This window comes from Colletotrichum fioriniae, assembly GCF_027942845.1.
Source record: "Colletotrichum fioriniae strain IMI 355084 chromosome Unknown scaffold_5, whole genome shotgun sequence".
NCBI lineage: Eukaryota > Fungi > Ascomycota > Sordariomycetes > Glomerellales > Glomerellaceae > Colletotrichum > Colletotrichum fioriniae.
In genome coordinates, this window is record NW_027076841.1 from 2,340,855 (window position 1) to 2,368,619 (window position 27,765).

Here is a 27,765-nt window from a genome sequence, read left to right on the forward strand (position 1 = left end):
CACTCACCGGAAGTAAAGTACCTACCTTATTCTAGGGTAATATCTCAAGTGGATGCGAACCGTCAAAGCACAATAACCTTCCGCAATGATTGAATATGGCTTGTCAGACAGAGTTCGGCGGCGTCGACAAGCCAATGGATTCTCATCTCAACTCTTTACTCCGTACGGATACCCAAGCAAAAAGCACTTTAGGTAAAGTAAAGTAAGCGGGTCGCGGGTGGCCCCATTCGCATCATCATCCATGAACGCCTTCCAACCCCTCTAACCTTCTTCAGCGTCCCTTGATGGCAAAGAACCTGGAAGTCCCCGGTCACAAGGTGGATGCCCCTCATTGTCCTTGACGACAAGTCCTTAGTTGGCACTTTATTCCTCATTTGCGTCGGGTTACATTAAGCCGCACTGCTCTCTTCTGAATCAAAACAAGACAGACCGACCTGGACGAGAAATGATGACTTACAAACACAACCATACGCATAATCAAAGGGAGAGCAAAAACAGGGACCCAGACTCCCGATCTGAGGTCCGAGAAAAAAAAGTCTCAGTCACCGCTTCTTCTTCTTTTCCCCTTCTGCATCATGACTACAGACTATGTATCCGCTTCTTAGTCACACATATAGGACTTGAAGTCTTGCCAAAAAAAAAAAAAAATTGCAGGGCGCGAATTTTCGGGCAAAGTGCCAACCTCCTCGACGGCTAGACAGAGTCAGCTCTCTGCAGCCCAAGCTGCCAACAAGTACCGCTACATGTCTGGGTACATCCATCTGACCTTGGCCCGTCAAGGTCAACCTCGGTGAGCAAGCCTCGGCGGCGGGGTGGAGCGGTCGAGACCCACCAGGTTCCGCCCATGGTCTCTTATCGCCTTATCGATTGTGGTCCAGGAACAAAAAAAAAACTTCTGGGCCCAAGCGACCAAGGGTCTCAATGCGAGATTCTCACGGTGGTTTCTGGTAACATCTCGAACTGCCCTTTGTCGTTATTGGAGCGCAATCAGTCTTTGAGATCGCATAGCTCCCGCAATTTTTATAATGGCTACCACCGATTCAGAGAAGCGGTCCAAGAAGACCAAGGTCAAGGCCGAACCCGAGGCCGAAGCGGAAGTCGAAGATGCGCCATCACAATCCCCCGAGTCGTCCAAGAAGCGCAAATCCACCGCCGCCGTCGAGGAGATCGAAGTCGACCTCGAGGCCCCCGAACCCCCCTCCAAGCGCGCCAAGCGTGCCCTGAAGAAGGGCAAGAAGCTCCCCGTCAAGGTCGACAGCGATGATGAGAGGGAAGCCAAGAAGAAGGAGGAAAAGGAGCAGGCCAAGGCCGCCGCCCGCTCCGAGCACGGCGTGTGGATCGGCAATCTGCCCTTCTTCGTCACCCCCGACGAGCTGCGCCAGTGGCTCATTGATAACTCGGGCGAGATGATCACCAAGGAGTCCATCACGAGATTACACATGCCCACGACGAAGCAGGTCGGCAAGGACAAGCCTTCCAACAAGGGCTTCGCCTACGTCGACTTCAACGACGTCGCGCCCAAGGTCGCCGCCATTGCGCTTACCGAGGCCGAGCTGAGCCGTCGTAAGCTCCTAATCAAGGACTCCAAGTCGTTCGAGGGCCGGCCGAAGAAGGAGGAGGAGGCCGCTGCCGCCGGTGGCGCGGCCGGTGCGGCGGCGGCCAAGGAGGAAGTGCCCAAGAGCAGCAAAATCTTCATCGGCAACCTGAGCTTCAAGACGACCGACGACGACGTGTGGCAGCACTTTGAAAAGTGCGGGCAGATCGACTGGGTCAAGGTCGCCACCTTTGAGGACACGGGCAAGTGCAAGGGCTACGGCTGGGTTAAGTTCCGCGAGCCCGAGGCCGCCGGCTGGGCCGTCAAGGGCTTCGTCAAGATCAAGGAGGAGATCGAGACGGAGGACGACTTCGTCGCCTCCAAGGACAAGGACGGCGACGACGAGATGGCGGAAGGCGAGGAGGACAAGAAGACGGAGGAGAAGAAGTTCAAGCTGAGAAAATGGTGGGTCAATAAGCTGCTCGGTCGCATGCTCAAGATTGAGCTCGCCGAGGACGACCAGACGAGGTACAAGAAGCGGTTCGGTAAGGACGCGCCGAAGAGGCAGGAGCAAAAGTCCAGGCGGGACGGCGAGGAGGGCGGCGACGGCGCCGAGGAGGCGACGGAGGAGAGGAAGCCGAGGGCGCCCCGACCCCCGAAGACGGAGAAGCCCGCGGGCGAGCTCAAGGCGCAGGACGATCTCATGGTTGCGCGGTTGACGGGTTCGGCGGCGAAACATACTGGTACCAAGATTACGTTTTAGCGAACAATTCATACTTGTCGATTCTGAGCAGTATCACACCTTGCGTCTCGGTGATCGCGACTGCAGGCAGCACCAATCAACCTGGTCGTACCGGCCAGTAAGAGAGCTCGCACTTGACCAACTACCTACAGTACGATCTTTCAGCTTCACGGCCTTAAGCACATCAAGACAGAATCTAATTCGTTGCGGCTCACATCCAGACCGGGCAGGAAAGAAGCCGGCTTCGTTACCCGTGTCCTATTGGGTGATCACTAGATCGGGTCGGCCACCATCTTCAGCTCCAGCTCGAATGATCTCTACCAACCATGCTATCCCTGCCGCGACCCTGCAACGAGCAGCCACGGCCTCATGGTTATATGGCAAGAGACGCTGAAGTGATTGGTATCGCAGCCTCGTGTTCCTCGTCCTGCTTCAATCATTCATCACGGCCAGATAACACAAACTTGCTCAGACACCACTTGACGACCTTTATGCTATGGACATCGAGAGCCTTGTTGATCGTCTAGCCAGGAGAAACGCGTTAGTCATTCGTCTTGTTCGTTGGTACCGACGATTGCATCCCACACGACCTCACGGCTTCACTATCAATGCGTTCATCGTAGACGGAGTCACCCAGCCTGTTCCGGCACCATACTTCCCCATACTTCTCGGTAGCTGGCGTCTTATGGCCTGTCTCATATTCTGCAACTCGATTGTCGTCTATTCCTTCATTTTCTACTCTGTCTGGTCCAGTCCTAGCCTGGTCATCACCTCCGTTCTAGTAGTCCAGATAATTGCCTTCATCTTCAGGACACTTGGGATAGGAAGCGGCACTTTCACAATCGGATCGTTGCTTTCTAGTGTTGGGCATTACTACGTAAGCTCTACCCCTGTCCAGGTCAATGTCACGATCGATCTACTTATCAGATACTGGCTCATTCATCTGAATAGGCCACAAGTTATCTAGTCTTGGTGTCGAAAGTATCTCCATTCTGGCCTTCAATATGGTCGTATTTCTGGTTCACCTACTGCCTATTCGCCATCCGTCGACGACGTTTCTCTCAAAACTATCATGAAGCTTGGAAACTGAAGCACCCCGGGCACTTCATTCCCGTCTTCATCGGACGGTCCGACTGTGTTCGAATTCCGCTTCCAGGTCCCGACGAACCTGGTATGGATGACCTTCACATGTGGAAACACCTCTCCTTCTTTTATCGCTTGTATAGGATCGAGGGCGGATTCTCTCAGGTTCTGCTCCCCAAGGCGCTGGTTAGATTCGAGATCGTAGAGGTAAGCGAAAGGAGCATTTCGGGAACGAATTGATACAGCATATGATGCGGCCGGCCGACGACGGTTTCTAGCTAGCTCACTAACATGATGTACAGATCACAGACGATATTTACAAGGGACCACTGGTGGCCGTCTTCGACGTCCCCCAGCGAATCTTGAGACTGGTCGAGAGTGAAACTCCGATCAGTGTACCGGCTGGCCATGATCCCCGTAGGGATATCCGGGAGCTGCGACGCGCTTCTGTCTACCGGGATCTTGCCCAAGCAGACTCGCTCAAGGGATTGAGGTTCGTAGTTGGATGGGATACCACCTTGATTTCGATCGTCGTTTTGCTGCCGACTATCATTAGCATTGCCACTGTTGTGGCTTGGCCCATTGTTGCGGTTGTGAAGTATGAGGCAGATGTACAGACAAGTGTTCAGACTGGGGCGACGGTGGGCAGCTTTATAGTGACCGCCGGGGCTCTCTTGATAGGTCTGGTCACGTTGTTTGATGCTCTTGCGAAGTAATGCTGGAAGCTCACTCGATCTGATGGTCAAGGTGCCAGATATCCTTTCTTCGTGGGGCCTTGTGAGTACAGCATTTGCAATTCTTTTCCCTATATCGACGTCTGGAAACTTCCTGAGTTAGTCAGTTACGAGCGGGATATCGCCCGTCCGGTTTGCATCAGATCATTCCCGAGCATATTCTGGGCAGCCGCCCTCCCTTCCAATCAATAGGTCAGTGTGAGTGGGCAAGCAACGCGTCGCCAACCATGTTGGGGCAGGGCTAATGTGACAGTGACAGCTTACAAAAGACAGCTCGAGAATCTCTCGAGTTATCATATCATGCAGCTTGAGGTCTTAGTTTCCGCTCGTTGGTGCACACACAGCCGCAACGACGCCGTTGTCAGATATCCACAGTTTTATGCAGTAATTACATTGCTCATTGGCTCCTTATTCTACTTCAAGGTAGGAATTTTGAAATCCGCGGAGGCAGCGCTGCATACCCCATTGCGCTCAGCTTTTATGCCGGCCCTTCTAGGCCATGCAGCAAGTATGCCTCAGCACATGAGGCATACTCGCCTCTCGTGAATATGCAATCACACAGCGGCCGTCACGCAGCCTGCTGAAGCGACCAGATCCTCAATTACCCGTGTGCCTCAAACTGGTTGTTGTTCCCGACGGGCGGAGTGTGCTCAATGGCCCCCGCCAATGGTTGTTGCAGACTGTTGGCTTGATATCTCGCATCTCGTTGCTGATCGAACCGGCGATGTGTATACTCGCGCCCGTGGCGTCAGGCAGGGAACGGTCAGGCTTTCCAGCTGCGACTGCGCCTGTATCGGTATCCCGGTTCCTGCCTGCCGAAGCGGTAACATGTCTCATCTATGACGGTCCAGTCGTGGCTGTCATGCAGCCCACCAGGATGCAAAGGGACGGGTGACTTCTCCCGGGTTCTCCTCTCGTACTCGGGCAGCAGTCTAGCAGACCACTCACTCGCCTCACTCGCGATTTTGACATGCCACCAGCCAATTGAAGAAGTTACAAAACCGCCTCGCACTCTGTATAAGGTACGGGCCGTTACTGGCCACAAGATATTCTGCCTTAACTAGGGCGAGTTGAGGAGAAAGGGGCCCCGCCGTAGAAATATCCGAGAGGCACCTTCTTTTCCAAGGCATTGAGTGGCACTGAATGTCCTCCCATCTTTTTCTCTCATTCACAAGCACAAGTGTTGCAACGTTCTATCATTTTCATTCAACCGCTCAAAATTATACCCAGTCAAACGTCGACGATTCTTTCCCAACATCCACGTAACGCAGCGGCAAGAACCAAGAGCAATACTATGGCATCTTCGAAGCAACCTTCCGACTACAAGACATTCACCATCGGGTGGATAACTGCTTTGCGGGGCGAGCTCACAGCCGCCCTCGCTATGCTCGACGAGGAATGTCAACAACCGCACAATTTTGTACAGAACCCAAGAGATCCAAATAGCTACTCATGGGGCAGGATTGGTGATCACTACGTTGTCATCGCTTCCATAGGCGAAGGTAGCTATGGGATGGCGGCCGCAGCAGGGACCGCAACGAGCATGGTTCACTCTCTCCCACACATACGATTTGGCCTCATGGTCGGCATTGGCGCTGGCATTCCTAGACTGGATACCAAGTTCAAGAAAGATAGGTCTGACATTCGACTTGGCGACATTGTCGTTGGTCTGCCAGAGGGTAAATCTTCTGGGATTGAACAGTACGACTTGGTCAAGCTGAAGGCAGGCGGCAAAATTGAACCCGTCGGCTATCTCACCCCGCCCCCACCAGTGCTTCTTACTGCATTGGCCAAGCTGAGAGCTGAACAACGACGCAAAGGGTCCCAGCTGCCAAGAATATTGGCTGATGCGCTCGAGAAGTCTCCAATGCTGGCGATGAGAGATGAAGATGAGGAAGACGCCGCGTTCACCCATCAAGGAGCGCAGAACGACCGACTCTTCGTATCAACCTCGACACATGTGGATAGCCTGAAAGTGCCGTCAAACGTACCTGGACAAACTTCACAGGAGGTTATCGAAACTGAGGATTGTACACACTGCGATTCGGAACAAGAAATCAAACGACCTGCCCGGACTAACGACCATCCGAGGATTCACTACGGCGTCATTGCTTCCGGGAACTCGGTTGTAAAAGACGGAATTTCTAGGGACCGGATTCTACAACAAATTGGGACCAAGTGTCTTTGCTTCGAGATGGAGGCAGCTGGATTGATGAACAATTTCCCCTGTCTAGTTATCAGAGGAATTTGTGATTACGCCGATAGCCACAAGAATGATCGGTGGCAGAATTATGCAGCGATTGCTGCCGCTGCATACGCGAAGGAGCTCCTGCATGTCATCGACGCTGTGAACGTTGAACGGAGTGAGCAAGTTGGAGAGATCATGAGAATAGGTCAGTAGACATTATCCATCAATAGAAGTGCTGTTTCTCACATGTACATCAGTGTCCCAAATCGAGGCAACCACAAGCGACACACATCAGAAAGTTCAAGAGCTGAGCGCCGGTGATCGGCTCGATAAACTTCGATCGTGGCTTTCTCCCCCAGATCCATCGATCGACCACAACAAGGCATCCCGTCTCCACCATGCTGGCACATGCCAGTGGTTCCTTGAAAGCCAGAAGTACTTGCAATGGAAGACGAAATCCCGTTCAGCCTTGTGGCTAAATGGCCGTCCAGGATGTGGCAAGACCATCCTGAGCTCAAGGATCATCACAGATCTACAGGACAGCAACCTTGTCTGCCTGTATTTCTATTTCACGTTCACCGATGCTAAGAAACAGTCATTGGATATGGCCGTTCGATCGCTCATGTACCAGCTTTATTGCCAGAGCAAGCCCGCTCAAGTATATCTCAACTCAATTTTCGACTCCAAAGCGAACAATTTGGCGCAACTTAACACCGATTCCCTATGCAAAGAGTTCAAAGCCATGGTAGAAAAGACTGAAGAAGTCTGGATTGTACTAGATGCACTTGACGAATGGGATGCGCATGACGAATGTCAAGAAGGCCAAGCCATGAAGAACGAAGGATTACTCCCATGGATACAAACTTTACTCAAATCCTGGAAAACGAACTTTCATGTCATATTAACAAGTCGTGCAGAGAATGACATTCAAGAAGCTTTGAAAATCATTCCCGACGACATGCGGATTTCTGTACGCAATGAATGTGTCAATGCCGACATACAGTCATTCATCCGAAAAACAATTTCGACTTGGGATGGCCTACGGGGATGGCAAAATGACCAAGATTCTCGAGTAAAAGTGGAGGAACATTTGATCAAGAATGCCGACGGAATGTGAGTAAACAGCTTCCCAGAAAGCTTCCTCAGACTCCCGAGTAACTAATGACACAGGTTCCGCTGGGTGTTCTGCCAACTCGCCAGTCTAAAAGTCTGCTACAACCTTGGACAGCTCCAAGAAACCTTGGATAAGTTGCCAAAAACGTTGGATGAGACTTATGCGAGAATCCTGGGCAACATTTCTTATCTCCATAAGCCAAAAGTGTGGAGAATGTTGCAATTCTTGCTCTTTTCGGAAGATCCCCTGATTCTAGAAGAGGCAATCGACATCCTTGCACTAATAAATGCCAATAAGCAACAAACTCGACCGAAATTCGATCCTCAAGCAAGGTTAGACGATATTTCCATATATTGTTCCAGCCTTGTTGTTTCGGTCACCACAACCGATAGGTTCAACGGAAAGACGAGAAAACTCGTCCAATTAGCGCATTTCTCAGTAAAGGAGTATCTCCTTTGCGAGCGTGTCGGTCTAGACATCTCTCAAGCTTTTGATGAGCGCATTGCCAAAACATCAATGGCAGAGGCTTGTCTCTCATATTTATTGGACATGAATCACAGTCTTCCACCGATGAAGTTACAGTCTTCATACCCATTAGCGCCGTATGCTGCGCAGTACTGGGCTCGATATGCCGCTCAAGCTGATTGCAACAGCATTTCTATGACTATCCAAGAATTTCTCAATCACAAGGATTGCTACAGAACTTGCTATCAGTTTTTCGACTTTGATGAAGAATACGAAAAGAGAGACAGGCTTTCGTTCCGGCAGGAGCTACAAACGTATGATCATACGTTGGATCCTGAAAACGGTTACCGATGGAACCAACGGAGACACTGGTCTCTATACCGACATAGGCGACAAGAAGATTCGGGCCTCGATTTCGAGAACGAAGAGACAGGCAGGCAAACAAGCGGATATGAGTCACGAGATAACAATCCTGACTCAACTCCGCATTTGCTTTACTTCTGTGCGTCAGAATATCTGGTATCTGCACTTGAAGCCCTGATCCACGAAGGAGCAGATGTGAACAAGAAGGGAGGGCGCTATGGCAACGCTCTTCAAGCCGCTTCATATCGTGGTCACGAATCTGTCGTGCGACTCCTCGTCAAAGAGGGACGAGCAGATGTTAATCAATAGGGCGGGAGTTACGGAAGCGCCCTTCAAGCTGCTTCATATTGTGGTCACGAATCTGTCGTGCGACTCCTCGTCAGAGAGGGAGGAGCAGATATCAATCAACAGGGCGGGAGTTACGGAAGCGCCCTTCAAGCTGCTTCATATTGTGGTCACGAATCTGTCGTGAAACTTCTCATCAAAGAGGGACGAGCAGATGTTAATCAACAGGGCGGGACTTTCGGAAGCGCCCTTCAAGCTGCTTCATATTGTGGTCACGAATCTGTCGTACGACTCCTCGTCAGAGAGGGAGGAGCAGATGTCAATCAACAGGGCGGGAGTTACGGAAGCGCCCTTCAAGCTGCTTCATATTGTGGTCACGAATCTGTCGTGAAACTTCTCATCAAAGAGGGACGAGCAGATGTTAATCAACAGGGCGGGACTTTTGGAAGCGCCCTTCAAGCTGCTTCATATTGTGGTCACGAATCTGTCGTACGACTCCTCGTCAGAGAGGGAGGAGCAGATGTCAATCAACAGGGCGGGAGTTACGGAAGCGCCCTTCAAGCTGCTTCATATCGTGGCCACGAATCTATCATGAAACTTCTCATCAAAGAGGGAGCGAATTTCAATGTAGACGCTCGTCAAGGAGGTCTATACATTAAAGCCCTCCGGGCCGCTGTTTCACATGGTCGTGTGGGTGTTGCGGAGATCCTTCTGAAAGCGGCAACCAAAGTAGATCGGCCCGAAGAACGGGATGGCATTCTAGCTCATGCCGTGCGTCCTGGTCACGAACTTCTCGTCAATGCACTTCTCGACAACGGCGTCAAGGTGTCTGAACAGGCCCTGCAAGAAGCGTCGCAGGAGGGCCTCTACGATATCACTAGCACGCTGCTCAAGTGGATCCCCGATGGAGATAAAATTCCCTATTGCAACAACGCTCTTCTTGAAGCTTCTAAATGGCGCCGCTTCGATATCGCACAGATGCTTATAGAAAACGGCGCAAAAGCTGATGCCAGAGATGCTGGTGGTAACAGTGCTCTGAGCATGGCAGCTGTCTCTGGCGAGGAACGTATTTGCAAACTGCTCCTTTCCAAAGGAGCAAGTTTCGAAGTGGACAGCTCCGGCCATCACCTTTTCTCCAAAGTCTGGAATGTCAAGGTCATTCGCTTGATGCCTCTGGACGACTTTGAATTAAATTTCGTTCGGGAAAAGGTCTTATCAGCACTCCAAGAAGGTAAATTTGATATAGCCAAGGAGCTTCTGGACCATTTTGGTCACAGTCAATTTGACATTTCGCACGAGGTTCTCCAAGAAGCTCTGAATAGGGCGGCTTGCCAGACGGAGCTTCCTATAGTGAGAAAACTGCTTGAGATTGGAGTAGATCCAAACACGATGGATGATAATGGGGTCAGCATAATCCACAAGATGCTTTCATCAGAAGACGGACAGCTCGAGGGTAAAAAGACATTTGCGAGAGCGAAGATTATTGATATCTTGCTTCAATATGGTGCGGATGGTGGTGGACAAGAAATTCCTGCTACCCGCTACATGAAATTTCACTCCTGGGACATACTACATCGGCTTCAGGGCTGGGTCAAAGTCTGGGAAGCTTTTGGAAGGGCTTATGGAGGGACAACTCGTATTCCATATCAAGTAGCTCTGGAGACGGGGGAAGACGGTAAAGTCAGGCTACGCTTATCTCGTTAAGATACAGACGGATTTCCGCATTAATATTGTCCCCTGAAAGATAATTCTGACCATTGTACTGTTTGGGATGTCCACAGCTCAGCGCTACGGAGCTATTTTTCAAAATTTGGTGCAGAAAACTAAAAAGCTTGATGTTGAGCCTTGCTACTTCTTCCGAGCAATATGAGAAAACCGAATGATCATACATCACCCTGCAGAGGGGCTTGGTAATTCTCACTTCTCAATCTTGCCGATTTACCAGCATATCATGAGTTGTACAGCACGATTCGCTTCCCTATCGAGGGCAGTGAGACACGTTGCTTCTCTCCCCTCTTAACATAGCACAACACTTACCGCGGCCAAACCAACAGCTCTTGACAAACATTTGAAACATCAGCCTATTTTTCTTTTTTCTATTCAGAGAAAGAGAAATATGAACTAAGTAGTATTCGCTGGTTTGTCTGGTTTGTCTGTTCAATTGTACTCGAAAGATAACAAAACGAAACTTTGGAAAGCAAAGAGATGTTGAGAACCTGTGCGGGAATACATTAGAAAGTGTTGAATCAACCCAAAAGCAAACATGTTCCTCAGTTATGTGGCGTTGAGGCCATCTTAATCCGCAACGGCGTGTTGAGACGTCACCACATGCTCTCGCACAAGCAATCTATGATACCATGTTGTACCTTCGTAACGTCCTTCATCATTCCATCAATAGTCACTGCCTCGACTGATAATCTCTTTATTATTATCACGCAGTAAGATAGTCTACTGCTGTTAGCCTCCCCAACCACTTCTCGTCATAGTCTCATGTCGGGGATTCGCAACTCACATGCTCAAACTGCGCAGACTGAGATCCCTTGATATCCGCAAGCGGTGCGTAAGACTCAAGAATCCCATGAGATTCCAAAGATTTCAGCTATCACAAAAACAACATCGTCAAATTTAGCTTCGCAAGGTAAGCGTCTAATAGAACATGATAGAGACTTACACCAGCCAGGTAGCGATCCATACCGAGACGGTCAAGATATCGGCGGCAGAAGACAATACTTCCGAATTGCTCCTTGATCGTCTTAAACAGACGATTTGCCGAGGCAAAAGGCAATTTAACCTGAGCAGGAGCATCGTAATCCAGCTTGTATCCGTAGATACCAACCTGTTACTCACCGTCAGAGAATAACTTCCCCAGGGAGGGCTAAGGGCGAAAATCAAACTCACATCATCATACAACTTCCCGCGCCCAGTCGTCCCAAACGTTTCAATCGCAAAGATCTCGCCCTCCTCCATCTTAGTCTGATCATTGTTCTTGATAAACGGGATTGACTTGCCCGCATGGATCTGGTACCGCGCAATATCATGCGCGCAGATATTGCGCACCGGCTTGACGGGGTACATCTTGCCACCGACCTCGACCTCGTAGCTCTCCATTGTCTCCTGGATCACGGCGCTGACGTCGCAGATGCGGACGTCGATTCCGGCAGTCTATATCACCCACACGTCAGCTTTCTTATCCTCTCCAGATCAACTCGGAGGGAGAGCATAAAGAGAAAAGACAAACCTTGATGCCGCTCTCCGTAGCATCCCTCACCCCAGCCAACAAACTATCCCACGCCGGATCAAAACTCATCGTAAACGCACTATCCACAATCCACCCATTCACATGCACCCCAAAATCAACCTTCATCACGTCCTCATACTTGAGCACCACATCCTTCTGCCCCGGGTTCGGCGTGTAATGCGCTACCTCATGGTTAAGACAAAGTCCCGTAGGGAACCCCATCCCAGCCTTCAACGCATCACCCACCTCCAATCCCTGGTTTCCCAGCAAGCTCCTCACACCGTCCTCGATCCCCGTAGCAATTTCGAGTAGAGTCTGCTTGCCGGGCTTCACCGTATCCTGAACCCACTGCCGCACCTGCCGATGAACCTCAGCAGCCTTGCGGTAGTCATTCAAGAGCGTCGGGTCCTCGAGGTGCGGGCGGGACTGGTACCGTAACTCCGCCGCCGTGGTGCGCGCGGTGTTCATGTCCGAGCCCGCACCCGTAGCCGTAGCCGCATCCCGGGCCTTGGTGTAAGCCTGCGCCTCACCAGCTGGGTACGAGCCAGAAGGGAAGAGGTCGCTCAGCGGCACCCTCGGAGGGTCAGATTGCTTCGTAGCATTCGCCGCGGCGGAAGCCTTCTTCTTCTTCTTTCTAGGCTTTCGTTTCTTCTTCTTGGGTCCATTTTCATCGTCGTCTGCAGCAGCAGCGTTATTCAGCGATCTGGAGCCAGTGACAACTTCGTCTTCGTCGTCATCATCGCCGTCGTCATCGCCTCCGTCGCCGAGGCTGCCGTCCCCGTCACGGGAGAGGTGCACGCCGCGCGGCTCTCCGCCGGAAGAAATGCCGGACGAAGTGGGCCCGCCTGAACGACATCAATTAGCATGCTACTCCTTGGTTATGAAAGCCAAAAGAAAATAAAGACGGTAACTTTGGAATCATTACCATTGCCTCCGGGAATCTGGTCTTCGGGTGTCTTTGAACCCATTCCGACATGAAGCCTGTCAGTCGCGAGCGCGTTGTCGAGTTGGAGGCCTGCTTCAGTGGTGGTGGTGGTGGTGGTGGTGGTGGTGGTGTAAGTCAGTGAGAAATCGTGATCAGGAGAAAATGAGGGGTCAAGTGTAGGAGCTTTTTTATGGCTGCAAGATTTCGTTGGCGGTGGGATCCCGTTGACCTCGTCAATCAAAGGGCGTCGGACGGGGTTAATCCACTCGAACATGAACACAAGTCGTGGCGTGAGATTTCTCAAAAGGTGAGAAGGTGAAGCCGAAGTGGATGGCAAGACTAAACGACGAAGGCACCATTTCCCGAGACAGACACGGATCGGCCTTCCCCAAATATCGTTGTCGCCAAAATCATCACTTAAGACCTGAATTCAGCTACAGCACCAATCTCGATATTCGTTTCTGATTGATGATTCATCTCAATTTACCCCATCTCATAAACTCTCCAAACTTGGGCCTGAGTTATCCAAGGTGATGCTGTCATCCGAATTTCTACCTCAAATGATCACAAACACAATTACAGAGGCAGCAAATAATGAACATGAAGAAATAGGATTCCGGCTGTCTACAGCATTACCAACCCATCATACCCAACTCGGAGCCCAATCCGTGTTTCCAGTTCATTCAAACGAAACCATTTAACACTCAAAGCGTAACCCGTTACCATTATATTGTACAATTACATGGACTCCGTATAAACATCACCCGGTCATTCATACGCCGTATCAACTTCACCTAGTAGTGACGATGACGCCTGGAGCGCCCGGCGCCTATGTCGATGCGGCTCATTTCCTGCATCAAAGCCCACTCGTTATCACCATTCGCGCCGCTCATGATAGGCAAGGGAACTTTAGCCGGGATTGGGGGCGCGCCGCCATATCCACCTCCAGGAGAGCTACCGTATTGCGGTGCATGGTTCTCGCTGGGGTAGTCCCATGTGCTTGCCCTGGGGAGACGCGGTGGTGTAAAGTCGCTGCCGTGATCTTGATAGTTGTGCGACGAGATAGGGGCTAGAGGGCTAGAACCCGCCGGTGATGTCGTAGGCATAGCAGACATGCGTTGCGTCTTCTTCTGCAAGCGGTTCCGACCTCCGCTCGGTGGTGTGCCCGGGACATGGTAAGGATCTGAACCGTATGTGACCGGCGATGCTTGAGACTGAGGCCGACCTGCAATACGCAGTTGCCGACGACCAGTCGGAGGCATTGCCTGAGTAGCAGCCGGTGAGACTCGTGAGCGGACAGAAGCCGTAGCTGGGGTTTTGGGTCCCTTGGGCTCGGGTTCCGGGGCCCATGTGTCCATAGGCAAGTGATCTGAAGGGTCAATCTCACGTCCGTCATGAGTGATGATCTTCTCATCGGGATCCGGCCGTGAGACGTTACTACTGGTAGCTGACAGCGATGGATTGAGAGCATCGTACGAATCTGGCCCGAACGGAATACCGGACAGTCTCCGATGGTCAGACGGAGGCGGCGCGGGGCTAACAGATTTCCGCTTAATCGTGTGATGCGGGTTAGGTGAGGCTCCCCGCGACCTCATGTGCTGTGGGGGCGGCTGAGGCGAGGCTCCTCTTCTATCCATTGTCATATTCATGGGATTGGGCGATACGCCCCTCCTGGTGCCGTGCGGATTCGGCGATGCGCCTCTTGCCATCATCGGGTTAGGAGACGCACCCCGTCCTCTCATCGGATTGGGCGAAACACCCCGTCCACGGTTCATGTCAGGCTGGGGAGCACCGTACGCCACAGAAGAGCGGTGGTTGTATCCTGGTGGAACATAGGACTGGTTCGAGTAGCTTCCGTCGTAACCGAGTGGCTCACTGTGTTGTCTTCCACGGGTCGGGGTGGTCATGCTCTGATCAGTATAGCGCCGTTGTTGACGTCTCTCCTCGTAGATGCGTTCCGAAATCTCCTGAGAGACACTGTGATCGACACCTGGTACCAAAGAAGCTGGCACAGCGGGCATGCCGTGAGCCGTGATCTGCGTTCCTCCCAGTTCAGACCTCTGCGAGGTGTACTGATTCTGGCTCCTTGAATGCGAGTGGTAAGATGATCCGTCCATGGGACTTGGGGCAAAGTCACGAGAGGCGATAGGAGAGGCTTGTTGATGACGAACCATCTCATCGCCCCGGTACGGCTGCGGTGAAGTACTGTAGTGGCCGGGAGAAACATTGCCCCTGCCAGCGAGGACCAGCTCGTCGCCTCTGGGCTGGTAATCTTGCTGGTAGTCTGGCTGTGGCGATGTGCTATAGTGACCAGGAGAAACGGCGCCTCTTCCTGCGAACACCAGCTCGTCACCTCTCGGCTGGAACTCAGGTCGTGGAGAGGTGCTGTACCGTCCGCCTTGGCCCATCTCGTCCCCTCGGCCATAGCTAGGCTGTGGCGAGTGGCCACGCTGACGAGTCGAGCTGGCACTTCCCCTTCCGCTGATGTTCAATGGTGCCGGACTGGGAACCTGATCGTATCCCTGGTCATATCCCATTTCGTCATACTGCGGTGTATGGGAGTTTCGGCGCCGTGTCATCTCGGTCGACTGATGGTGCTGCTGCTGCGGTGGCGGCTGGTTTTGCTCTTGGCGGTAACTTGCCTCATCGTACTGGGGTGCGCGAGAAATCCTCCGCTGAGCATTGCTCGCGGCTGTGTTGGGCGATTCGGGTACGTCTTCGACTGTCGGCTGCATAGACCTGTACTCTGCGTGGGCATCGTACGAGTGATGTCTCGGCGGCGCTGAGTCTTGACGATGCTCTTCAGGAGCTGGCAGCGCGTTTGTGACCGCAGGTGCTGAATCGAAGCCACGGTATGTGGGGCGTCCAGGGTAGGCTGCCGTAGAAACGGACGCACGATGAGCCTCGTTTCTGAGGACGTCTTGTCTCATAGCATTGGCTGGTTTGGGAGGAGTGTCATAGGCACCCCTCACGACCATATCTTGTGAGTTCCCGCTGTTATGCCGGCTTCTGTGAGCAGGTGGAGGCGGTGGTCGATCGTCCTCGGCAGGTGAAGCATGACGCTGGTCTTCCAAATAGAGCATATCACGCGGTGGCTCGGAGCCCTGACGGTAGTGAGCTTGGTTGACAATTTCCTGGGATGAGTATCTCGGGCTGTAGTCCCTCTCGTCGTGGTGGGAGCTGGGGCTATCGTAGCGGTCATGTCTCGGCGTGTGCTGTGGTGTAGTTTCCAAAGGTGGCAAGGCAGCTTGGGGCGAGTGCGCATGCAAGTCTTGTTGGCTAGACCAAGCATCTGGAGCGGGGCTGGTGTTGTACTCGATAGCTTGCAACGGCGATTGCGTAGGTATCTGAGCGGGCTGTTGCTGTTTGGGGCCCTTGGGCATTGGTCGGGACCCCGAAAGACTGATCTCTGAGCCTGTTGGCGTAGGAATGTTCATTTCTTTGGGCCCTCTGGGACCTCCGGCTCGAGGCGGGGTTGGCGCCAGATCCGGGGCTGGACCGGCGGGGGCTTCACCCGTGAAGGGATCAGATGGCAGCGGTCGTCGCTTGATCTGCTTTCGGGGAATGGTACCGCCATAGGTCTCGGTCGGCTCTGCCTCGACTGGCTTAGGCTTCGCAACTGGCTTCTCGGGTTTCGGTCGCTGGTCATAGTATGTGATCTCCATGCGCACCTCGCCAGCGTACTTGCCCTTGAACGCAAGATTGCGCCAGATGTCGTTCTGGCCTCCACCGGGTACGATGATGTCCCTGAGGTCGATCCATGTCTCTCCGATGAGATCCGTCTTTTTGTCGTCGTGAAATACGGAAACCTTGAGCTGGTAGTAATCTGGTGAGTCGTGCACGGCGAAGCGAAGCTCTTGGTCCCTGAGAAGTCAGTGTTAGCAAGTTGCCAATTGTAAAGAGAGCGACGTAGTAGAGAAGATGCAAAATTGGTTACCATCTGGGAGTTTGGCCTCCTCGAATATCTGTCGTGGTCCGCTTTGCTTCTTTGCCGAGGCGGGCGGCGCAGTAGGGATCTTGCTTTCCAATGGTCTTGCGGTTGGGCAAGTTCTTTGCGCGGTCGACAATAGCGACTAAGGTTCCGATCAAGGGACCGTCAACGGTGGGATCGGCAAAGATTCCGGCCGTGTGCATCCCATTGAGGGGGTGGACTTTGGATTTGGGTGCCGCCATAGCTGCGGTGTTTTGGCGGTTGCTGTTTGCTGCGCTGTCGTAATAAGTGGTTTGTTTACAAGTTCAAATCCGCTGTGATGATGTGAAGTCGAGCGAAAGGCGCAAAACCAGGGCTGCCGATGAGCCACAGAAGCGAGAAAGAATAGCTCTTCAGATAGAAGCTATTTACATGTGGGTTGAGGGGCCTTTGGAGACGGGTATCAAAACAATCGATGTCGAGGAAAGCAGATGTGACGGTGGAGCGCACCGGTAGCAACACGATAAACAAAAAGATGAAGATCTTGATGACGAACAACGAGAAGGAAAGGAAAGCGAGGACGTAGTCAAACGTGAATCAACGCTTCAGCCGAGGAATGAATGACAGCGGCAGCGGATGAGGTGGAGGAGGAAAGAAGAGGTGGAAGCGTGAGAGAGTGTGTGAGATGAAAAGACACCGAGAGTGTGGTGGTGGTGGGAGAGACACGGCCAGAGCTGAGCAGGTGCGGTGCGACGTTGGCGGGTGATGAATGATGTCGCTCCAGGATTGTTTTTGGCGGCGGGCGACATGGAACTTGCAAAAAGACCATACCAATTGGAGGGCAGGTGGGGCGGAGTTGTCGAGCCAAGGTACCTCGCCTTACAATGTCTTGGTGAAGATACCTGGCTGAAACCTGCAGTTCCTGGGCTTAGCTCAGGACTTTGGGTAGACACCTTTTACAGCCCTGAACCTGTCGAGTTTCCCAGGTATGAGCTGCTAACCTTTCCCGTTTTCTGACTGCTGGGATGTTAACCGTCCAACATCAGCCCTCCAAAGTTTTACTATGTGCGCCCTACGTTTGGCTAGTTCGGCTGGGCTTAAACTGATGTCAGGTATCCATCCGTCAAGATATTAACATTACAGATTCCGTATCCGTACCTTCCATTGCGAATAGCAAGCGTTTGCCAGGCGTATCAGGCTGGGTAACTTGACTGCGCCAAGGCACTCCCATCGGCCAAAATCCAGAGGTGGACCGCACTGTGCGTGCAGGGGCCGTCCCAGGGCCGCGCGTGTGGTGGCTGGGCGAATGAGGGGCGACACTCTCCCCACCTGTGCTCCACCGCGAACCTGGATTGGGGAATATGTTGTGGCTGGTCGGGCTGGGGGAGACACCAAATGCTGCAACCGCTTGCAACTGTTTTTTACCATGACAAGTATTTTCCGACCATTTCAGGTACGAAAGTACTCGAGGAATCTAGAGCTCGAAATCCAGGCACCATGAACCAAACAAACGTCAGAAGCGACCTTGCCGGGACCCGATGTGAGACGACGGATCAAGGAAACCATCATTGTTTTTTGGGGGGTTCAACATGTCAAGTAAAGTGGGGTGGCAGCGCCGAGTGACATTTGGCTGATGCCTGGCAGTCTACGTACGGATACCTCCTCCCCCAGACGAATGCAGATGAAGGCAGAACCAACAAATCATGCCACTCTTGGTTCGGCACTCCATCTTGGGCCGTATCACTCCACGAGAAATCCAGGAGGCTGGTTGTGTCTACAAACGCCCAGGCCTTGTCTTTTTTTTCCCTCGCCCTCATCTCCAAGATTGGCAGGGCTTTCAATACCAGGAACCCCAGGACATCAAGAAGTTGTCCTCGACCGCTACAGGGTTCATGTGCCGTGGCACAGGGGTACGCGAGCTGAATAGCAAGGATTCGAGATTCCGAAAAGGCGCCCCTCCCAAACCTTTTTCTCATCTTGCCGTCATTTCATCGTCTTTACCGCCGGCCATCTCGCCTCGCTTGACGACAAGCCATGTCCAAGATGCTACCCGAGCCCCCATCAATTGCTTCCCGTGCCTGCTCCGCTGGCGGCAGGGGAGGGGTTTAAAGTGACAAAGAGGAGAGGCCAATATGGCATTCTCCAACTGTGCCACTCGGATTACTCTATTTCTCACGGAATATCGAGGATTGGGCCCAAGGCCGTGACTCGCTCCATCGGCCGTGGGCACAGTACGGGGAAAATGCGCACAGCAAAGACACCACAGACCGATGCAGACGACGAGGTCAAAAAGTTGAAACATGAGATCGAGACCGCTGCATAACTCTGCGCTGTCACTGCACCGCTTGCAGGTTATTAGATGGCCCTCCAAGTGAACAGGTGGTTGGTGTCTTGACTGAGGCAGCTAGGCCTCAGAGTCTGACGTCTCTCAGCTATCATTGCCACCGCTAATCGCCTTACCAGTGCGTCCTCGACATTTCCAAAACTTTCTGTTGAATCCAACATCTTCTTTCACATCCGCGGAGTTGAACCAAACTTAATCCGTATCTTCGGCTCCAAGAGCACGCTATCCGTACGCGAGAAGTTCTGCTGCGGACCTCCCATACAGGCTCTCTCCAGCTTTAGCCATGGCCCGCAGCTGCAAGCAGGGTACATGCACATCATCCCGGACTGAGCCTCACTGGCTGACGCGCTCAATGGGCCCCAACTCTCCAAAACGCCGCCCCAATGAGAGATTCACAATGGGATTAAAGGCGAAACAAGCAAGCCCGTCAACGTGAAGCATTCCCCAGAAAAGCCCGAAACCACCAATCAAAGATGACCAGCTTCCGCGTTCACGACATCATCTCTGGCTCTACGGCTCCCAAGGTCTTGCCGCCAAGAGCTGAATGCTGACGACTACCCGTCCTTCCCCCGCGGAACCAAAATAGAAGCACGAGAATTCAAAAGAACCACAGCGGATCGATCGGCCCGTCACTCATCTTTTAAGCTTTAAACACATAAAGAAGAATTCGCGATCTCGTCAAATTGAAAAGATCACCCTTCATAGTGGAGTCCGGTAGCATGATCACTTCACCCTAGGCGCCCGGATGCATCATGTTCTTCAAGAACTCCCCGTCGGCATATCACTCCGCATCCAAGATGGCCTGGAGACTGAGAGAGGCTGCATCGTATATACTTACATAATCTTCCGTGTAGGATCGCGGGATTGCGTACATCATTACGATTCTCCGCAAATGTCGGCCAAGACGTTCTAGACGCTCGTCCGTCCACGCAACGGCATGTACAATGACGATGAGTCTTGGAAACCCTCAAAATCTATCCTCAGACAGCGAGGCATATTTCGGTTAGAATACCAGGTAAGCAGACATGCATAACACGTAAGTCTGTCTCAGCCCCGTAAACCTCAGACTATCTCCCAGAGCCGCCACACAAACAATTCAGCCATGTTTCGTTTCTAGCTCCCAGACGTTTGGTTTCGTCCGCTGTCCTCGGGCCAACGGTCAGTGGGCAAAGCCCGTCACTTAGGGTTCTACTAGCTTTCAAATGGAGGAAACAAAGGGCGCTGCTTGACGTTGCACAGTGCCCGTGTTTTAGTGCCCTTTTTTCTTTGCTTCTCTTGGGAACAATAGAAAGCCGCTAATGTAGTTCGTCTGGTCTTCTTCTTCTTCTTTTCTTCTGCACCCCTCTCGCCCTTTTGGGGAAAAGCTTCTGGTGCAGCTACCAAGTCGTCTCACTTTCCATAGCAACCGACCTGAGCTAGTAACTTTTTTCCCCCAGCTGCCTGCATCGTTGCTGTGGAAGTCATGTGGTGCGTCAACGGTTTTTGAAGCCATCATCACCACTAGTTCCACCATGAGAGCCAATTATTGTTTTATTGGAAGCCTCCCTTGCCTTGATCTAGTCTTCTTCTTCTTCTCTCTATGACCACTTTTTTGCTCTACTTGAAAAGATGACTCGAGTTTTCTGTTGAGACAGCAACTTCATTATTAGAGGAGCATGGTACTGAACTACTGCAGTACGCAGCCGAATCCCCCGAGCTCTGAGCACCCGAAGCCGAAACCCAGCGCCGCCTCCCGCATTCCTTGGCCGGATCCGATGCGGAGCGGAAAGAGCAAAGTGGATATGAAGTGATGCTCACACTCAAAAAAGACTCCTTGAACAGCAGATTGGAAGCCCCCGAGCACCAATCTAGATTCCTTTCGCGTCATTTCCATTCCGATCTTAGATCCGTGAAGTTCTCCCAAAATTCTCATTAACCAGTAACGATAGCCATTGTTTTTACTCCATCGCCATTGCCGCCCAGAACCTCAATAGTCTCACGCACTGTAAAGATGGAGTCTCGAGCAAGTTTTTCAAAAACTCCAAAGCCCAAAAAGTGGATTCATTGACCTGGCTGGGCATCACCGAAGGGGAGAGGTTGGGTCCAACTTGGAAACAGAGTTTCCACCCCGCATCAAACAGCTTGTTGCGGACGAAATCGTAGGGCAGGCACTTTTCTATTCTGCAGTGGACGTTCCCCAATCCTTTCTACTGTGTACGCCGTACTACGGAGTACACCCCGAAGACCAAAAATCTTGGGTTGGGCCGCTTGGGGTAGACGGCATCGATGACGCGCGCTGAGCTTGGAGAAGGGATGTTGCCTGTAGCCTCAACTCAGCTCAGCTGTACGGAGAGTGGTACCTGATAAGATTGTTTTTGAGCGAGCCTGGTGATAATTGGGCATCAAGAACTCAAATACAGAAATTACATCGACGGTGCTCGTGTGTCATCATGGGCACTGCACAGGCATCGTAGGTCACGATGAAGCTTTGGAACGCAAAAGGTTGGGCATAGTCGCTATGCCACTCAGCGGACTCAATTTTTGGCCCTGATCCAGTTTCCCAAGTTCTAAAGACAGTGTCGTGAAGCCAACTTCAAGAGGCCAGACAAGTTTCTCCCAGGTGATTTCCGATTAAATGAACGCTCCGCCCGCGTATCTCCGACATGGGCAGGTGTGAACGATGAAAAGTTCGTGCCCGATCCGCACATGCCATCCCAAACGGGCATACAAAATGCCTACAGTAAATTCAAAATGCACCTCTCAATCTTTCCACTCCAAGAGCTTGCCAGCTTCCAAAACGCCGACCATATCGCCATGGTCCAAAACAGCCAGGAGAGAGTCCGAATTGCAAACGTACTCGCCGTCATCCGCGGCGCCTTGCATGCTTCTCACAAAGTCCACGGCGCGACGTATGGTTGTCCCGGACGAGATGGAGAGCATCTCCGCCCTGGGTACCATCAAATGCGGGATGTCTCTGAGAGGCCTTGTGAAGTCCACCGTTGCCAGCTTCCTGATGCGGCTCGGCGATGCTACAGCGTCGCCGACTCGCACCCAGCCTGACGGCGAGTCGTATGCGGCCCGGAAGAGGTCTGCGCCGACACTACTGTCCGCACAAAGGTGTTCCGAATCATCAATCTCCACCCAGGGAATGGCCAAGTCCAAGATTGTCTGAGGTTTCCGGAACGCGGCTCCAATCGCACCACCCGGATGGTTCTTGGAGAACACCTGTGCAACGCTCGGGTGCAGCTCCTGCGCGGCGGCAATGGCAAGCGCGTCGCCGACGGCCAAGGCGACCGTTGTGGACGTTGTCGGAGCCGAGACACCAAATGATGATGTCTCACTTTCATGAACTGGTGCTGGGAGAAGGATCGTGTCCGGTCGGAGTTTGATAAGCTCGCACGTGTCGGGTCTCGTATGTCCGGTTAGGATGACTAATGATGACGGCTTGTCCAAGTGTGGTAATAAGCTGAAAAGTTCGGAGGTCTTTCCGGAGAATGTGATGAAGAGAAGAATATCGTGCTTCTGGATAATGCCCAAATCGCCGTGAAGAGCGTCAATCGGGTTGAGGAACACGGATGTGAGTGAAAGGCTGTTAAATGTCGCAACCAATTTGTTCGCAATATGACCGGACTTTCCGACCCCGGTGATGATCAGCTTTCCCTTCTCACCCTTGTGCCGTGTGATGGCCGCGACTGTTCTGTTGAAGCCATCCCGAGCGACGGGATCTGTCTCGTATAAGTTGGCGACTGACCGCAATGCTGCGGCTTCTGTCTTGAGAACGTGTGTTGCAGCATGAAGTCTGTCCTGGATTTTGGCGGAGCTGTCGTCGTTCTCGGGCAGGTCGTCGGGCGATCCGAGGCTGAGTTCTTCCAATTCTTCCAAAAAGCCGTCTTCTGGGGGTGAGACTGGTGGTGAAGGAGGCGAGGGAGGGGGCATTGAGTCGCAGTGGTTTGCGCCAAGCACAAAGACCGCGCTGTTTTGCACCGGCCGGTGCTCCATGTGATGGCGTTGATCTCCCATGTTGATGATATGATGTCTTCTTCGTGGGGCGTGAGTACCACTACCAATTGCGCTTCGTGTATGGGCGCAAAGATCTGTATCGTCGCTCAACAAGCAAATCGTCAACTTCGTTATCGTTATCGATCAATGAAGACCAGGAATCCGCCGTGGTCCAGAATTGTGCGATAAGCTCTTGCTTCAAGTTCCTAGGTCCAAATGTGATGGACACTTCTGCGTTTGAAAAGTACCGAAGCTGGGCTTGAATCACCTAAAATTGAGTCGCGGGGAGCAGCAAGAGTCAAGATCAAGGTTGTGAGAAAACTCCATGACGTTCAAGATTCGCAGCTCGGGGGATTATGGGATTTTGTCCGAAGCGCGCGGTCGAGTAAAAGAGGAAGAAAACAAAAATGGACTACGTAAGTTATTGTAGAGAGACCGAGGACCCTGCGCTGAAGCGAGGTGACCTTCCCAAACTCACCTTAATTGCTGTCCCCTCCATTCGGGGCTACCCTTGACTTAGCTTCAGGCGTTGTGGGTAGCTCGCCCCGATCCGGTTCCTTGACTGGCCGATAAACCCATCTTTGGTGCGGCATGTCGCGCTTTGGAGGGATGGCTCTGCATGCCCTGCCTCTGGCGTGATCGAACGAAGCGCGGTGAATGGTTCCCGAGAAAGCATGGGTTGGTAATCAGATCCGGGAAGAATAGGCTTGCTAGCCAGGGACGACACAAGCCTTCTTCCATAGGATGAGGATTGTGGACGTAGATGGCGCTCCCACCGCTTCCGGGCAATTGAGTCAGAGCAGACAGACCGAACAAAGATACGGGCGATAAAGAGGCTTTGCCCCAAGCGCGATAGGAGGTCGGCATCACAAGCAATCCGAGCCTGGTCCTTCTGGTGGGGTTCCGCGAGTCTATGATCCCTCGATGTTTCTCAAGCATGGATTTTGGATATCGATGCGGCCTAGCCTCGCGATGATGCGTACCTTTGACATATGTCAGAATCGACCAGCCCCTGGATAAGAAGCTCCAGGTAGAGTTTGTATTGTTAATTCCCGCTTGACCGCTTCAGCTGGCTACCTATTGTAGCTGCCTAGCAATGCCGCAAAACATTCTAGAATACGCCGTTTTGCTGTTGCTGAGATCGCAGATCGGATTTCTGCGGAGATTTCGGTCGAACTTTTTCTAGGGTAAACAGATCGCCCAGGGCACTGACAGCCAGCACCCTGGCCCCAAGCAATTGACAAGACCGCAAAAGGCCCGGTCTCCGCTTGATGGATGGAGTAGTGATCCGCTCTCGATGCAGAGGATTTTTGACGGTCGCCGTGACTCTGCAACTGCAATATTCTCAGTGCTCAATTTGCAGCACAGAAACTTTCTCGAGGCGTGTGCGAGGCGCGTGTATCATCAGTCTCACGTTGCTGCCGGTGATCAGCGAGTTCTCAATGAAGACTGGCGAATTGTCTGAGAGACATTATTTGGCCAATCAAGGTGCCCATAAGCAACACGATTCTCCAAATCTGAGTATGCGGCAGTTGAAGATTGGCACAAAAGTAAACAATGATCATTGGTGCATACGGCTTCATAGTCAACCCTATACCAGCATCAGGTCTGCGCATCGCCAGGGAAAGTTGATCCTGGACGGACCATGCCATCGTCGGTATCTTGGGGTTGCGAGCACCGTGCCGTATGGTGAGAATACTAGATAAAGAGCATCTGGAGTCAACCCAAGAGCCCAAACGGGCGCATATCAAACAAAACGAGGGGAACTGCAAGTTGTCGCCCATTGTAGTCGCTTTCGCAATCGTTGATTCCTGGCGATTATGCAGCTTGGCGCGGCTGCCATCGTGGCCCTGAGCCTCAGTGCGTGCCCATGCTTCCCCGCGACACGGGCACACCCCGGGCTAGTAAACCGGAGATATCGTGTGGCCCGAACACATACGGCCTCACCGAGGTGAGGTCAGCGGCCAACACAGCACGCCAGCACGTGGAGGCTGTGACAACGGCCGGCAACTTGCGCTGTCCACATATGTACCGGAAACAGGAAAGGCTTGACTTCCACGGCATCGACGACCTACACCAATTTGTCGAATTTCCGATGAAGACAAGCGGTGTTGACAAAGGTACGTAGTAAGTAATCTGATTTGAGTTCTCGGGTGTCTGGCATTCAACGACGATCGGCGATCTGGCGTAGACTCAAATTTGGGTGCTTGCACAAGCTAGGCGTCTTGTGCCAAGGCAGCTTAGCGGCAGGGCTCCGTCGTGGTCGGAGCAGGGCGAATTGTTCCTTGAGGCTGGGCTTGAGCTAATGGAAAGACGGTATGTAGGTAAGTCCGGAGCCGATGCAGCTGTTATCAACCAACGAAAGCATTGTCTCTCTCATGGTTAGAAGATTTGTCCGGACATGTGGGACTTCAAGAGCGAGAGTGTAGATAACAGGTCTTGGTGTTTGTAACTGCCCAACACCCCACGATGCAGACATCTGACAGAGCTGGGGTTTCGCGGGCGGTTAGCACGGCAGGCCTGGTTGGTTTAGGCAGTCGAATAAGAAGGCCACATTGCCTCAATTTCGTCGTCCGGAATATCTGTTCTGAACTTTTGAATCCAACGACTTTCGGACAATGACTCACGGGCGCATCTGTCTTCCTGACAGCGTGTTCTTCCCGGAGTTGCTGGCGGGGGAGAGGATAGGCCGCGATGAAGCTGGACTGCACCAGAGAGCGATAGCTTGAGCTTCCATCAGACGGCGATCCGTGCAGGATCGAGCGGTGAAGGCCAGGGTGTCGCTAAGGTGAGGGAAAGCAAGATGAGATGGTGCTTTGTCCATCACTAACAATTTCAGGTTGGCACTAAGTCAGCGATGGCACCCAAGCTGTGGAATCTTTGCTGGTCAGAAACACGGCGGTTGCAGTAGTGGGGAGTGGGCAGTTGGTGATCTGTGAGATGAGAGGTGACGGCCGCAGCAACAAGCAGCCAGCAGTGGCAGTGAAAGCACAGCAAGAGGATGGGATGAGAAAAGCCCTGACAGAGACAAGAGCGGGATGGTGTGGCAGGTGCCCCCGTGACATGCATGTTCGCTGCAACTCTTAGCTGCAACTGCGTGTAGCTGTTTCCCTGCTGTCGCGGAAAGGTACCTCTAAATGGCACTGTTTTGTATGGCGACTTTGGTACCTTTCCTACGTAACCGTTGTTACAAGCCCACCACACCTCGCGCGTCCTTGCCCACGGCTTCCCGAATCAGGCAAGTAGCGTCATAACGACGACCGGTCTGGCCACCACCAATCGCTGATAGACAACCCCCCCAGCTTTCCCATCCCAGATCCAGTTGTTCCTTCCAAGGCAATTTGGCCATCTGCAATTCTTGCCTCACCCAACTTCTCTTCTTCCCAGGCAGAAAGGAGGGAAAAGAAGACAACAACGACCTTGCTACACTCTACAGTGACCTGTTTCTATACAGCTGTCGATTCGCAAAGATGACACGAGTCTCCGTCTACAGCGCCGCCCTCGTGGCCTTTGTCGCTGGTAAGTTGCATCTTTGCCTTGCGCCCGCCCCCCGAGAACCCAAAAGCAGAGGGATCCACCCAGCATCGTCATCGCTGTTTTTGTGAGCGCACCTCAGCTCGGAGACCTGCAACGACACGCAGCGATGGCAGAACGGAGGAGAGGAAAACGACAAATGCTTCGATAATAGATGGAAATCAGTGGGCGATGCTGACTTGTACATCTAGCGACGGCGATGATTATTGCGTCCATTACGCTCCCCCACTGGGTCACCTACACCGTGGCAACCGCCGAGGGCAAGGAATACTCAAAACACATCGGTCTCCATCGATCTTGCTCCAATGGGTTCAACGAGCCTTGCCAGGTGTTTCCGACCGAGGAGCTGTGTAGTGCAAATGGCGAGCGTTATTTCTGTTCCATGTGGCGCTCTGTCGGCTTCCTGGCTTCCTTCTCGACCATCCTGCATCTGGCGTCCATCGTCACGTTCCTTGTCATTATGGGTGGCGGCAAATACAAGCGCGAAACCGGCTGGACAGTTCTCGGTGGGCTCCTGGTATTTGTCGCGGCCATCGAGTTCACGCTGATGGGTATTGTGGTAAGTGGTTTATTTGGTCTATTAAATGCGCCGGACACGAGAGCAAGGCTAAATATTGTGTGCTTCGTCACAGGCATATCTCTACGACAACGACGAGCAGTTCCAGGTTCCTGGCTGGGGGCTGGACTCCTCTTGGATCTTGTGCACCGTGAGCGCTTCAATTTCGATTCTGTGTGCCGCTGGATTGGCCATTTCCGCCTTTGTGCTCCCGCCAGAGGAGGGCTACGAGTTTCTGAACGACCCCATGCCGTAATCGACATGTCCAACGACCAGATATTGAATTTAGATCAGCTTTCGAACCGTCGCGCATACAGAAAACCGGCGTCTTCATTTGTCTTCAAGGGGGTGCATGTTTTTCTTCTTCTTTCTCTCACGATAGCTTACATGATGAAGGAGTTTTCATACTTGAAATTTGAAGCGGCTTGAGATGATGAGACGAGTGGTATGCATCTGGTATATGCGCCAAATAATCTAGGTATACAACACAGAATACACGACTTTTACCTCCTACTAGATTTCGAGTTGTGACGAATGTCAAAAAGTGACGCAGTGAGGCGATGTAAAATAAGCGCGGGCTAATGTATTCGGGACCCGCCGCATCCCCGCATTCGCATAACCATCTCTCCCGCCCAATATCAAACGGTGCGCCACTGCGAAACTCAAATAAGCCCATGCGATTTTGTCAAACCGCGGAAGGAACGACTGATTCCTCTCAAGCATTCTCGCACACGAACATCAAAAGAGCTCCATTTTCTTAAATCTTTCAACT

General features: G+C 52.4%; 6 protein-coding genes across 6 annotated transcripts; 3 read left to right on the plus strand and 3 right to left on the minus strand.

The window, feature by feature from the left end:
• Positions 1–1,025: 1,025 nt before the first annotated feature.
• NOP13 (Nucleolar protein 13) lies at positions 1,026–2,297 on the plus strand (the record flags this gene model as incomplete). Its single annotated transcript, XM_053197573.2, has 1 exon — positions 1,026–2,297. The coding sequence occupies one exon, from the start codon at positions 1,026–1,028 to the stop codon at positions 2,295–2,297; it is 1,272 nt and encodes a 423-aa protein (XP_053044944.2).
• Positions 2,298–9,099: 6,802 nt separating this feature from the next.
• N0V96_005273 (uncharacterized protein) lies at positions 9,100–9,826 on the plus strand (the record flags this gene model as incomplete). The annotated part of the gene is made up of 2 exons (XM_065757353.1): positions 9,100–9,739; positions 9,786–9,826. 2 exons carry the CDS (start codon positions 9,100–9,102, stop codon positions 9,824–9,826), a joined length of 681 nt encoding a protein of 226 aa, XP_065614122.1.
• Positions 9,827–10,956: 1,130 nt separating this feature from the next.
• Positions 10,957–12,714, minus strand: N0V96_005274 (uncharacterized protein; the record flags this gene model as incomplete). Its single annotated transcript, XM_065757354.1, has 6 exons — positions 10,957–10,962; positions 11,021–11,107; positions 11,180–11,344; positions 11,407–11,670; positions 11,747–12,591; positions 12,672–12,714. 6 exons carry the CDS (start codon positions 12,712–12,714, stop codon positions 10,957–10,959), a joined length of 1,410 nt encoding a protein of 469 aa, XP_065614123.1.
• Positions 12,715–13,465: 751 nt separating this feature from the next.
• Positions 13,466–16,844, minus strand: N0V96_005275 (uncharacterized protein; the record flags this gene model as incomplete). The annotated part of the gene is made up of 2 exons (XM_053197571.2): positions 13,466–16,535; positions 16,609–16,844. The coding sequence occupies 2 exons, from the start codon at positions 16,842–16,844 to the stop codon at positions 13,466–13,468; spliced, it is 3,306 nt and encodes a 1,101-aa protein (XP_053044942.2).
• Positions 16,845–21,664: 4,820 nt separating this feature from the next.
• N0V96_005276 (uncharacterized protein) lies at positions 21,665–22,924 on the minus strand (the record flags this gene model as incomplete). The annotated part of the gene is made up of 1 exon (XM_053197570.2): positions 21,665–22,924. The coding sequence occupies one exon, from the start codon at positions 22,922–22,924 to the stop codon at positions 21,665–21,667; it is 1,260 nt and encodes a 419-aa protein (XP_053044941.2).
• A 3,449-nt stretch (positions 22,925–26,373) lies between these two features.
• Positions 26,374–27,249, plus strand: N0V96_005277 (uncharacterized protein; the record flags this gene model as incomplete). The annotated part of the gene is made up of 3 exons (XM_053197569.2): positions 26,374–26,422; positions 26,629–26,996; positions 27,070–27,249. The coding sequence occupies 3 exons, from the start codon at positions 26,374–26,376 to the stop codon at positions 27,247–27,249; spliced, it is 597 nt and encodes a 198-aa protein (XP_053044940.2).
• Between the last annotated feature and the right edge of the window lie 516 nt (positions 27,250–27,765).